At 51.1% G+C, this 12654-nt stretch overlaps 2 protein-coding genes across 3 annotated transcripts; one reads left to right on the top strand and one right to left on the bottom strand.

Moving 5' to 3' along the window:
• Nucleotides 1-2776: 2776 nt before the first annotated feature.
• On the top strand, nt 2777-5005 carry AAFC00_002799 (uncharacterized protein; the record flags this gene model as incomplete). Its single annotated transcript, XM_069342170.1, has 3 exons — nt 2777-3096; nt 3153-3367; nt 3423-5005. 3 exons carry the CDS (start codon nt 2777-2779, stop codon nt 5003-5005), a joined length of 2118 nt encoding a protein of 705 aa, XP_069198675.1.
• Nucleotides 5006-10551: 5546 nt separating this feature from the next.
• Nucleotides 10552-12639, bottom strand: AAFC00_002798 (uncharacterized protein; the record flags this gene model as incomplete). 2 transcript variants are annotated; one of them, XM_069342168.1, is made up of 1 exon in its annotated part: nt 10552-12639. In XM_069342168.1, the coding sequence occupies one exon, from the start codon at nt 12637-12639 to the stop codon at nt 10552-10554; it is 2088 nt and encodes a 695-aa protein (XP_069198673.1). The 2 variants fall into 2 exon arrangements, with proteins under 2 accessions (XP_069198673.1, XP_069198674.1); XM_069342169.1 differs by having other exon boundaries at nt 10552-12102.
• Between the last annotated feature and the right edge of the window lie 15 nt (nt 12640-12654).

Raw genomic sequence — 12654 nt, 5'->3', positions numbered from 1 at the left:
GGTTCGGAAGCGAATAAGCAGAAACCCGGGCTTGAGGACCCATCTGATCTGGGAAAGATCGCAGAAGTTCTGGAAATACATGATACAGTAGCGCGAGATGGAGCTCGAATGGGACTCCTTGAATTGTCCCGAGGAAGGATCGCGGAGGTATCATTAGAGACTCCTCCACAACAAAACACTACGAGCTCTGGAAGTTAAACTTCTCGCATCCAAACAAGCCACTGCCACCCCTCCTATCATAAACCGCCTGAAGCACAGTATGCACAGGGCATGTATGACGGTGGTTGTAGGGATCCAGATTGTCTGTGGTGATCCATCACAGATATGGAAGCTGTCAAGAATATTCTAGCTGTCGCGAAAGAGGCTTCGAGGGTCGTTTCGCCTTACGAATATTGGGGCTTCCTTTCATTTGACCTTGAGCCAAAGCTCAGATAGAGGGGCAGTGGCATGCGTGAGTTGTGTCAGACCTCAATGTGCCGAGGGATATCCTTGACTCGAAGCTCGGTGGCACTGCTGTCGAAACCATGTCTTACATCTAGCAATGTTTTGCGTCACCAAGAGTGCGTTCCAAGGGCTCAAACTGCATGTCGGCGAGGCTGCTGTCACCGGCACAATATCGAGTATTGCTACTGTTTATTACGCCGCTGTAGCTCTAAAGGACCACCTTTCCATGTTCCATTTTTAGAATATCCACAATGCAGTAGTACGAAGACGAGAACACCTACAACAGCTACAGTACAGTGCAGAAGTCCCTCGGTAGTGGCGGTATGCCGTCAAATGCCATCGCTCTACTTGTATGCGGCCTGGGGAATGGTCGGGAGATCTCATGATCGTCTCTGGAAGGAAAACTCCGAGCTGGAGGTCGTTCGCGCTCTAAGCTAAAGGGCGACACCTTGATCCCTTTAGGCCTCGAGCTTTGTGGGTCAAACGCTAGCGGCTCGTGATGGGCGGGTGTTCCTGCATTTCCCGTCCTTTTCGCAAGTGTGCCGAGCTCTTAGGCCACGATGCGACAGGGGTCAGGGGGCCAAGACAGAGCTTACCTACCGAGTCAGGTAAGGTTCGACAGGAACGCAACCAACCGGAGTGAAAATCGAGCCGCCACACCTGCAGGCGGGAGGAAGACTTGTGATTGTGCAGAAAATAGAAGGTGTTCGTTATGATGTTCGTGGTATTGGTCGAGCTGCTGAACCTAGATCGCGCCCACCCTCGCACTTGTAATTGATAATGCGCGCTTTACGCAGGCATGGTGAGCACCCGTTCGTCATTGATAAGCGTGTTCTGCGGTGTGTGTGATGCGGTGAGGAAGATCGCGGTGGTATCAGCGTGTGTGTATGTTGTTTGAACGTTCGCACGTTGTAGCACGTTGAACTCAACATGCACGCGGAGGTAAACACACTGCTTTTGCATGTTTGTTGATACTTTCGACTTCCCAATCCGCTCGTCAGGAGACGTGCCTACGGGCTGGAAGTAGTCGAGTGTTCAAGCATCGGATGAACGGCTCAAAGCATGTACAGAGCCCAGGAGAGAGAGTCAGCTAGGGACTCAGAGTCAGACACGGTGTTGTAGATCCCGTACGCCGGACAGTGTGCGCCTTCGCGTACATTCGGAAAATTGCAGCCGCAGCAGTGTGGCCACCCATGGCCAACGATCCCACATCTCTCGATTTTTGCAAGTAGCGGTACGCAAGTGGTATCGGCAGTATCAGCGCGATAAAACAAGATAGAGACTAGTGCTAGCTGGCGGTGCTGGTGAAGCTGATGCTATCTACTGTATCACGGAAACCACGTTAGAAGCCATAGATATGTGATTGTATGAAACCAAGGTCTGGCGGGCATAAAGTGTATCGGCGTGGACAGATAGGTAGGTAGTGTTACCCTTTGCAAACGTGACGGGGCGATACCACCGATGATGATGACGCTGGCCGACCGGTAAAAGGGCGGCGGGCTCGAGCGTCAGGCGATTTGCATACATTGACAGCATACGGTAGGGGAGAGGATGGTGCGGGTTGCGGTAGCGCACCCGCCGTGCGTGTTCGTGAGGAGGAGGAGAAAGGGTTACTGTACTAGTGTTGCCCAAAGCGTCCGAGCCCTGAAGCATCCCGAGTGGTCAATGGTCAAAGGTATCGCTTGGCCTCTCTTGCTCAAGGGGGCACTGTAGGAGGAAGAGGAGGAGAGCAAAGGGTACCTAATGTGTAGAGGCCGCCCGCTCTTCCACCGTCACCTTTACCAATCACCGTTCCCTGCTTGTCTTCCTCTCCATTGTTCTCCTCCTCCTCCTTGTTTTCCCTCCCATTAACCCTTTGTTTTCCTTCCTTTCAACCCTCGTGGACATCACTCTATCGCTCCTTTTGATTGTGGTGTTCGCAGACATTCCTTTTTCGTACTTTTATCGCAGCTGCATCTGGCCAGTACGGCACGCCTCACTCCTTTTGGGCCTGTCATATCTTACTATTGGGCGCTCTACTCTCTACCCCCAAAGCAATTCAACAGCATTCGAGTCCGAGTCTCATTGACTGTAATACTATTCCGACACATTATTCAGCTGCTCAGTCACGCGAATCTACATTCGATATTATCACAGCTTCAGCCTGCACTTTTGCAACCCAGGGATTTGCCTATACGCGTCGATTGGGACAAGTTTGACCAGACTACGCTATAGTCTTGACTAACTTACGCCTTTTCGATTGATAGTCGTTCAATTAACATTGAACTGATCTAAGTGACGTTGTTGTCTGTACCTGGCAGCATCTGTCTAGTAATATACAGCCTACTCAAAGATGGACTCAACACCCGTCAGCGTGTCGGATCTCCATATCTCCACATCCGCCATGGAATCTCCCGACGATTATAATCAGGGGACTCCATCTCCCAACACCCCTCTCACCGCAAATGGATCATCATCACGACGACCACCCAGGAAGAGCACCCTCACACAGCAACAGAAAAACCAAAAAAGACAAAGGGCTACTCAAGACCAACTTATTACACTTGAACATGAATTCAACAAGAACCCTACTCCCACTGCTCTTACTAGAGAGCGAATTGCGGAGCAGATCAACATGACTGAGAGATCAGTGCAGATTTGGTTCCAGAACAGGTAAGCATTAATGTACGCAGGCTTAAATATTTAATGGATACTGATTACTACATCAGACGAGCCAAGATAAAGAACATTGCAAGGAAAAGCATCGAAAATGGCGAGGACTGCGAGAGCATCCCCGAGTCCATGCGTCGTCACCTGGCAATGCAAGCCATGGAGTCGGGCAAGGGAGCTTTCTTCCCTGGCCTCCTCGGCCCCAACGGCTCTGGCTACCCCTACGGATCAGGCACTATGAGTCTCAACCCAGAGCAAGGGAGTGGCAAAGTTGGTGAGTCAAGTCCTTCGGCCCGCATGTCTGTTCCATCCACGCTGACATCCTACAGTCATTCAGCACTTTGCTTGTCGCTCGCTTTCAATTGGATCGTGGCGCCGTGTAGGCCAAAGCCAGATGGACCTCATCATCTTCTACTCCCCTGAGAAGGCATGCGTGACTTACTACATCAACAACGATTCGGCTGGCTACAAAATCGAGTATCCCTTCGCCTGGATCAAGAACATCAACCTCGTGCAGGGCGAGGTCACCACTGCTGCAGAGGGCGCATCTCAACGTATGGGATCTCTTATCGTCGAGCTCATCCGTCCGCCAAAGTTCTACATGGACAGCTCCGGCAGCGGCGGTTTCTACGAGTGCGGTGACTTCACTGAAGACCAGCAGGCAAGCTCCGTGATGGTGCACCACCTGGGCGGCCCGTCCAAGGCTCTGAGTGGTCAGTTGGCCAAGCTCGTCTCTCTTGAGAGCTTTCAGAACCGCCACAATCTGCACGACCCTTCGGCCTTTGCGCCCACCTCGGCTCCTGTGACCCCCATTGGTTTCAGACCTGCAAGTCAACCTAACCACCTCGTGCATCCTCACTCGGCTGCTTTCCACGATACCGGCATGGGCCTGATGGGTCCTCCTGCTCCTCGTGGACACAAGAGACAGCGAAGTAGATCTGTTCCTGCCGCCATTGACTTCTCCATGTTCCGAAACCAGCCAATGCCGTCCTTCCTCATCCAACACGAGCAAGCCCCTGTGGCACAGCCTCTGCCAGAGAACCTCTTTGCACCTGTTCCTCAACACCACCACAACAACGGCTTCGCTCCCGGCCCCGCAGGATCCAACTTGAGCATCGACACATCTGCGAGCTATGGTATGGACTTCAGACAGTTCGGCGCTCCCATGTCCGCCACCACTCTTAACTCTCCAAGCGAGTTTGGCACCCCTGGTTTCTACAACCCGGCCGCTAACGCTGACTTATTGAATGTTTCGACTCCCTACTCCAGCTCGTTCCTTTCGGTGGATCCGTCCGCCATGATTGGCACTAGCAACACTCCAGTATCTGTGATGAGCCACGGTGACCCGGTCATTGCTGATCAGTCTCCACCTCTGAACGGACTTGGACGTAACCAGAACGATGACATCTTCAGCACGCCAGGCGAGCACCACCTCAACGAGGATGCTCTTTGCCTATCGTCTGACATGTACACCAAATCGTTCGGCATGCCTTTCCACAGTCCCGGTCTGCAAGACGAGAGCTTTGACTTCACATCTCCAGCTCCTGCCAACATGAAGATGAACCTGCCTTTCCGCTCTCAAGACCAGCATCAGACACCTATGTACCAATCGTCTCCTCACCCTGGTCATCAACAAGTCATGCACCAGGACTCCGCAATTGCCTTCCAGTCTCCAACACAAATGCCTCACGGCGGTGATAACGGACAAAGCCTCTACCAGACGCCCAAGGCTGAGGGATCGATGATGTACCACTCACCCGCTCAGATGCATGACAATCACTTCACCAGCCCACATGACAGCAGCATGTACCAGAGCCCTTCGGTACAAGCTGGTGGCAACCATAATGCTGATGAGATTGACCTCAACTCGTTCTTACACTACAATGGCACCATCGACCCCTCCAGCCTATAGGGAGCGGTGCTACGATCAGGTCGAATGAGCTGGGCTCGAGCTGACCTCTTCTACCTTCCAGGCATGTTGCTCCGGGGTACCGCAATAAGTCAAGGAAGGGTTGGATGCAGACCTTGGATCTGCTACGAAAGCATGGCCTACCATTTCCTTATGTCTCAGACTGTTTTCATTTCTTGTTATACCCGAGCTTTATTTGTTGCTGCTTCCACTTGATTTCCTTATCATATCATATCATCATGTCGATGTGTCGCACCCGCTCATGTTTTTATTTCGTATTTCATTCTTCATCATTACCCTCTTCAAGGGTAGGTTCGGCTCCTTACATTAGTGTCTATCGGCGTGTTGGTCGGCGGCGTTGGAACGGAACCCTTGAAAAAACAAATGCTCGCTACTGCTATACCAGAAGGACGGAAAGAGGATGACGAAGGAAGGGAGGTTGACAGTTATAGGGTTCCACGATCAAGAGAAGATTTGGAGGTTGGACAGGCGTACAAAAGGAGGATCAACCTCAGAGAGTGATGGTCGTCGATTTTTAACTCACAAGTTGGGAGAATTGTTGTTTTCTAAACCTCTTTCCCATCAAGCCAAAGCAGATCGTTGTTTTTTTCTCCATCGAGAGCCAGGTACGCATTCTGCGAATGCGAACAATCGCCTTTCTACTTATTTTCCCCCTCGCTTTATGCATGCTGGCGCGTTCAGCGAGTGTTTTTCGTTCGCTTGTTCTTGTCTGAACTGTCGCTACTGCACACACAAGCAGCACCACAAACAAGACTTGCATTTCCCCTTCTTGCTTCCTTTCCGTTCCTTCTACTCGTTGAACTTTCGACGTTCGCTGTCCCCCTTCTCGTTACTTTTTCTTTCTCAGCCGTTATCTGTACGAGTAGCAGTAGTAGCAGGACGATGTCACTTAACGCGGTCACCCGCGCCTTAGGCGGGCGACCGTTTAGTTATCTTAATCTTTATTATATCACTGTATCACCGATTGCGCGATTGCACGAGTAAAAACCGTCTTCGAGGCAAGCCATCTACCTAATCGCCCAGCGTCTTTTCCAACCGACGCCACCAACAGCGAGCCTTGCTGCCGCTACACGTCTGATACGAGAAAAGGGCACCGCACGGGAAGGAATATCTTGTTTCCTGTCGAGCGACTTTCCAACCGTCCTTCCCTTCCCATCCCATTCCTGTCCGTGTGCGTCTGTCTGTGTTCGGGTAATGGTGCTCTTCTGTCGTCCTTATAGCCTTGGTATTTCTTGTTGACTGAAACGGCCATGCATTACCTTCGATGGTCTCATGGGCTGGCTGGCCGCTTGCTTCTCTCTACTGTACTTGGCATTACTCCCTCGGCCGCCCCAACTCTCTCTCTTTACTGGTGCCCTCTGTGTCTTCCTGCGATCGAACTTATCCGCTTCGATCCGGCAGTACACCGTTGCTTACTCTATGTATGTGGCGTATGCATATACTGTATACCCACTGCTTGCTTCTGGCTTCCTCGGCGAATGCATACTTGATGAGCCCACACACGCGCGAGTGCGCCTGGGCCCTGTCGCCCCGTTTCTGGAGTCCGCGCAGGAAGAAGGTATGGTAAAGGGGCTTGCTTGCAATGCCTTGGTCTACTCTGTTCTGCTTGGCCCAGGCTTATCCGAGGAGGAAAAGAGTTATAAGACTCTTGGTTTGCATATGCTTAATTTCACATGAACCTGGTTGATGTCTCTTTGCTTGCATTGGATTGCATGTGCCCGTGCTTTCTCACTTGTTGTTCGTTCCTTGCTTTCGCACACCTACCTAATAAATCTGAATATCGTTTGCCGGAGTCGTGCATGTAGTATTCAGTGCATCAGTAGTTCATTCTGTTGTGGCAATGCCACCTAAGTACCTATCAAGCCCTGGTACGTGAGAACCTGCCTTTTGCCATCCAACGTTGCAGAGAGCCTTGGCTATGACCGAGACGCGTGCCGACTGTTCTTTCCATACCTGTATTTAGACCGAGGAATTATTTTCCCAATCGCTATCTACAGGTACAGTACTTTGTATCGTATCCATCGATTATGCTATCGATGACATCAAGTTAAGGTCGCTTCTATGCACCGTGCTGATATGTCTTTTGTTCTTTGTTCATCCTTCCTCGATCCGTTAGGCGGCGAACGGGGCTTTGTTGTTATGATGTTTGTTGTTGTCGTTGATATAACGGCGGAGAGTGGGGAACGTGGAAAAGGGGGGAGGGACGTCAATAACGCGGAGTGGAGTGGAGTGGAGTGGACAAGGGATTGGAAGTATAGATTTATAATTAGATTTTGATTCGCATAACATTTTTTTGTCGGAGGCGAGACCTTGTTCGGTTGCAACCGGGGCGGTGTCATCTGATGTTGTGCTGTCGGATGATTGAATGTTGACCTTGAAGAGACCGGGTCGGTATGTCAGCATGTTGTGTTACTAGTGCGCTTCGTTATAGCCATTAATGCAAACCTGATAATTGTTCGGACGTCTATTAGTGATATGAAGCTTACGCTTTCACATCATCCCGCGGTCTACAGCCATGACTTCGCATTTCTACTCACAATTATGCATTTGACTTAAGACAAGTTCTGACTTCGCGGGACACTCTCCTTTCATGCTCCTATCCACTCTCTCCGAAAGCCTATCTCCTATATTTTCCGCTGTGTCAGAATGTTACGTCGAGTACTTCTTGCACTCAGTTTGTCGACGGAATCGTTTTGACCGGCTGCAGCATGTATCACCTTGTATAGCATAGAGTTCATGAATGCCAATGTGCGATCTGCTTTTGTTATCTTGATGAGGCCGAGTCGTTATGTGATAATACTGTATGTATACGCGGGACATCAAATCATGATCAGATTAGATAGACCTGTCATCTGCTTCAGGGTTTCTACACTACACGTCCTTAATTAAATAATTCGTAGTACATGCGGTCACATTAGATACAAAAGGTACGATTAATATATGATTACCTTGCGAATCGTTCCATAGTCTAGGATACTACATAGGAGATGATTTTTTAAGGTAATTCACAATCCCCTGATGTCTCATTTAATGGATCGTCCCGAGCCCAGAGATGTGTGAATCTGCACTACAAACCTATACTCATGTCCTCTAGCGAATTCCTTCACATGCTCCAATAACGTAATCAACTTTGCAATCATGACAAACACAATCTGCCTCGATCTTCGATTCAGTCTTTTCCCATAGTATACGGCGCAGTCCGCCATGTTCGAGGAGATATGCCTGAAACTCCCGATCACTGAATCGAGCGTCCAACAAGGGGCGTACATACGGATCTGTGAAAGAGTGTGCACACAGCTTCATCCAAGTCATCCGCGCAGAGGCGTTGACCCGCAATCGCACCTCGTCAATCGACCATCCGCGGAATATGACGTCTTCGACCACATAGAGTACTCCATTCAGTGTCAGAAATTCGGCTTGGACTTCTCCGCTGTAAGGATTACCCGGGTCAAGTTGACGAAATTCTGGATATGCAGCGGACAATATCTTCGATTTCGCGACGTCTGAAAGAGGCAATGATAAAAGGCGTGCTATCTCGGCTTGTAGAAAGTGTGGTCTCTTCCGTGAGCAAGACTGTATCCCTGACCTGATACCTTGGAAATGGCAAATCGTTGTTCGTGCGTTGCTTGGAGTGCTGGTTCCATCAGGTGGAGATACCAATGGTGATGGCACAGATGGTGCCCATGTGGAGACGTCGTGAAGGCGTTCGAGCGGCCGAACTTCGTGATCTGGTAGGCGTGGGAAGGGTCTTCCGGACCTGTCCCAAGCCACCATGTTGGCATGCTCGAGCTTGCTCAACCTTTCCCGTATGTAAAAACATTGTACAGAGGGGAATTCTAAAGAGGAACGGGCCACACATCTAGGAGGAAGTATGTGTACCGGCTCTACAGATCGGCTTGACTGGTATGGACCACCTTCTGTATGTTGAGCTTGACTTTCAATAGGCGTCGGAAATTGAGTGTATGGTGGAGGAGCATCTTTGTGGCCGGTTTCATCTGATTGGACTCCAGCTGTTATGACAGTGTCTGCAGGAACATGGCCTAGGTCAAACACTCTAGCGGCGAATCTACGAATTAAGCCAAACATCATAGCAGCGACTCGAATATTGATGCGTGCTGTGATAGAAGCAATTGAGATAGAATTGCGATAGTGAAGTAGGAGTAGAGATCATCAATGCTTACCTTACATCTCAGTATTTATATTCACTCACTCGATGCTTGGCAAACTGCACAGCATGGAGAAAGCTCGCTTGTAGCAAGTTAAATGCAAGGCGACGTGAGGTAGGTGAGCGATTCGATGTTGACGCATGTGAAGACATGGTTTAGGCTTTGCAGGGCATGACGCTGATTGTGTTCGATGCCATGTCGTGCTAATTGGACGCGTCGAGTCGCCTGATTGTTGATTCATACTGCCCTGACTCTGATACAGGACTTCCCAGCACACGGCGCGTCCGGTTGTGAAGCAGCCGAATGAAGGCATAGTGATATCTCGTGTCCATGATGTACTATGAGGTAAGCCCAGTGTCAGTCGTTCCTGCTCAGAATACAACTGTGGGCATTAAATGAACATACTATTGATTGCTGCTCCGGAGAGTCGGTTTCTGCGTCTGTCAACAACTTACTATCGTTATACCATTTTTCCATAGTTAACATCATTATTTACTATCACTCAACAACTTTGTCTATCGTTAAGTATGGTTATGCAGACGCGGCAAGAGGCCGAGTCTATTACTATCATCGGCCTCAGGTTTTCCAGAACCAGTATTGGTATCACCGTCCGCGGCCGTTTAGCCCCCTTCGTCGACGCAACCGGTCGAGCTCTCCAGACTTGTGCGGTCTTACATCAACATCGTTCACCCGCAATAGGAAGCCAAAGTGATTCGATGGAGATGCATCAAGGGTAGGTCATGATCCGGGGCACGAGATACCACCGAGGCGTGCTTGTTGCGACGGTTTGGACCTAGTGGTGCTATACAGTATCGGACGATCTTCGAGCTCGGTCATATACTATTCCTCACGGTCGACAAATGTAGGGACTTTTGCTGAGATACCCAGGGAGCCGGCGTTTGGTTCGAGGCAGCGAAGCCAAGCCTTGTGGTGATGTTAGCCTTGTGGTGGTGTTAGCCGTGGGGTGGTTTTAGCCTTGTGGTGGTGTTGGCCTTGTAAGGCTCTTATAGCCATCTGCGCCATGGCGGGCTATTCTCTGTATTGATAGCGAAGGGTAAGTGAGTGGAAAAGCCTGCTTCCAGTAAGGCAAATATATCCATATTCTCCTATAGTTGAAGTGACATATTACTTAGTTGACCGGCGCTCTTCAAGGGCCAAGACAGTGGTCGCATATGTTCTGTAGTTATTCGGTCCTCTTCATGATGGCTCAGAAAGGAACATAAGAGAATAAAACATGATGTTATAAGCAAATGGCCCAAGCTACGCAATGCAGATTCAGACATGTACAGTAGCCACTGGCAGTCAAAAGAACAAGACAAATATTACATCGCCGCCGACGACGAAGACGAACTACCTTTGGCATCAGTCACCCTTTGTCCTCGTAGAGCTCCGGTCTCTCTTGCTCCTTGCACTTTTCCCGTCAGCAGCACCGCCTCCAGAACCAAGAAACATATCTTCGGGTATATCGTTCCAATCACCAGTGGAGGTCGCGGGACCACCGGCTCCCCGACCTCTCAGGATGTCCGCTTCGTCAGACGAAGTGTCGTACTCGTCCGCGCCGGCCCCGGAAGTGCCTGGCCTCCTCTCTCGCGACACGCTTTCTGATACATAGTATGCGGACGGATTGAAGACACCACTGGGCCGTCCTAGTAGTTTGTCTGCTTTGCTCGTGCTTCTGCGACCGCGATTAGGGACAGTTGCCACGCCGGCTGTCGTGGTGAGATAGCGGCGGTACGCGGCGTCTTCTCGCACTTGTTCGTCGTCTTCTTCGGCTGCGTCGTCGAACTCGGCGTTCAGATCGTCGTCGTCATCGGCTTCGGCCCACGATGGTGACCAGGGCGTCTGGTTGGGATGGTTATGATCGTGCCATGGCGCGGGCACGTCGAGATTGCCGTTTCCAGTTCTGTAATTGTTGTTGTTGCTCGTGATGGGCCCGGTCTGGTAATGTCGACCGGCGCCTGATGTCTCGAAGTGTCCACGGAGCGTGGGCACCGCGTTCCTGGACCGCTCGTCGTCCTCCTCGTCGACGCCCCAGCCTGCTGCTCGCATTCTGGCAGTCTCAGCTTCGTCGCGTCTGCGTCTCTCTGCGGCGATCTCGTCGCGCCTGCGTAACCATGTATCGCTCACTTCCCAATGCCAGCCGTCGCCGAGGGTGTTGCAGATGGGAAGAGGCCATAGCAGAGGGTTGTCACCGAAAAGCAAATGTAGATTTCGTCGCCAGCCGAGATCGAAGGCGTGCGGTAGCTTTTCCGAGTCCAGCTCGTCGAGGTAGGCCGAGTAGCGATCGCGCTCACGATCGGCTTCGATGTCAGCGTAGTTTCTCCTCAACGCAGACTGCGCAGGGGATGATGAGGAGAAGTTCTGGCGCGGCAAAGGTGTACCTGCTGGCGAGCGATTTGAGTATGGTGTTTCGAGGCCTTCCTCGGGTCGAGTGACTCCGGGAAGCATGTTCGCATGAATTTCCTTGAGCTGTTCCCCGACCGTCTCTCGGTCGTGAACGCCGTCGTCGCCGGCCATGGCATCTCCATCGTCGTCCCCGAGATAATGGCGACCAGCATTGCGATGGCGTTGAAATTGCCTCTCCATACTCTTCTTCAATGGTGACAGATATCTCGTTTTCTCCAGACTTTCGATGGTGGTTTGGCCTCTGTAGGCTAGGTAGCAATGCCAGGCGGCAAAACCAGTCAGGACCAGACCCAGAATGCCAGAGAGGACTGCTAGCATGATGACATTGACGACCATGACGCCTTCATCAACCTCTATGTTCGAGTCCATAATCTCACCCCATACCCAGCTACCAGCCACGGGGAAACACAGCCAGCAGAAAACACTGACGTAGATGAGAAACAAGAGGAAGGCTTTGTAGTTGCGCAGGCCGACACAGGTCGCCAACCAGGGACAGTGATGGTCCATTTTCAGAACGCATCGATTGCAAGTAGAGCAATGATGTGTACGATCGGGTTTGGTGACGGCACACTTCTTACAGTACCGCGGTCGGCCATCAGTCTTGGCTGTGAGCGAGACGAAGCCCAACTCGGTATGCGTATGCGGCTCCGGTTCTTCGTGGGTTGGTAGACTCGAATATGCGCCCCCTCCAGACCTTCCTCCTTTTTTCGATTTGCGCGAGGATGGTGGGTCGAGGGGAGACCCTGGACTGGTAAAGACGGCGGTAAAGTACGAGCTGAGTGTGAGAAGGTATAAGAGACAGCCCAGGAAGGCAGTGAATAGACCGGTGTTGGTAGCTGAATCCGATTCCGTCTTGGGCGACGGCAGTAGCGACGTAGTCACCTCGACCCAGACAGCCCAAGTCATCAATCCACTGACGAAGAATAAAGGGAAATAGGCAAGTGTCACGCAGCAGATGCACTCCCCGCGTCGCGCCCATATCTTACATCTCCGCGAGAAAGAAGGAGACGGCGGCGGAGAGTATTCGCGCGCAAGTGTGGCCATACTCGTTGGTTGTTC

Source organism: Neodothiora populina (assembly GCF_041146345.1).
Source record: "Neodothiora populina strain CPC 39397 chromosome Unknown canker_contig_15, whole genome shotgun sequence".
NCBI classification, from domain to species: Eukaryota; Fungi; Ascomycota; class Dothideomycetes; order Dothideales; family Dothioraceae; genus Neodothiora; species Neodothiora populina.
This window is presented reverse-complemented; position numbering and strand designations above follow the sequence as displayed.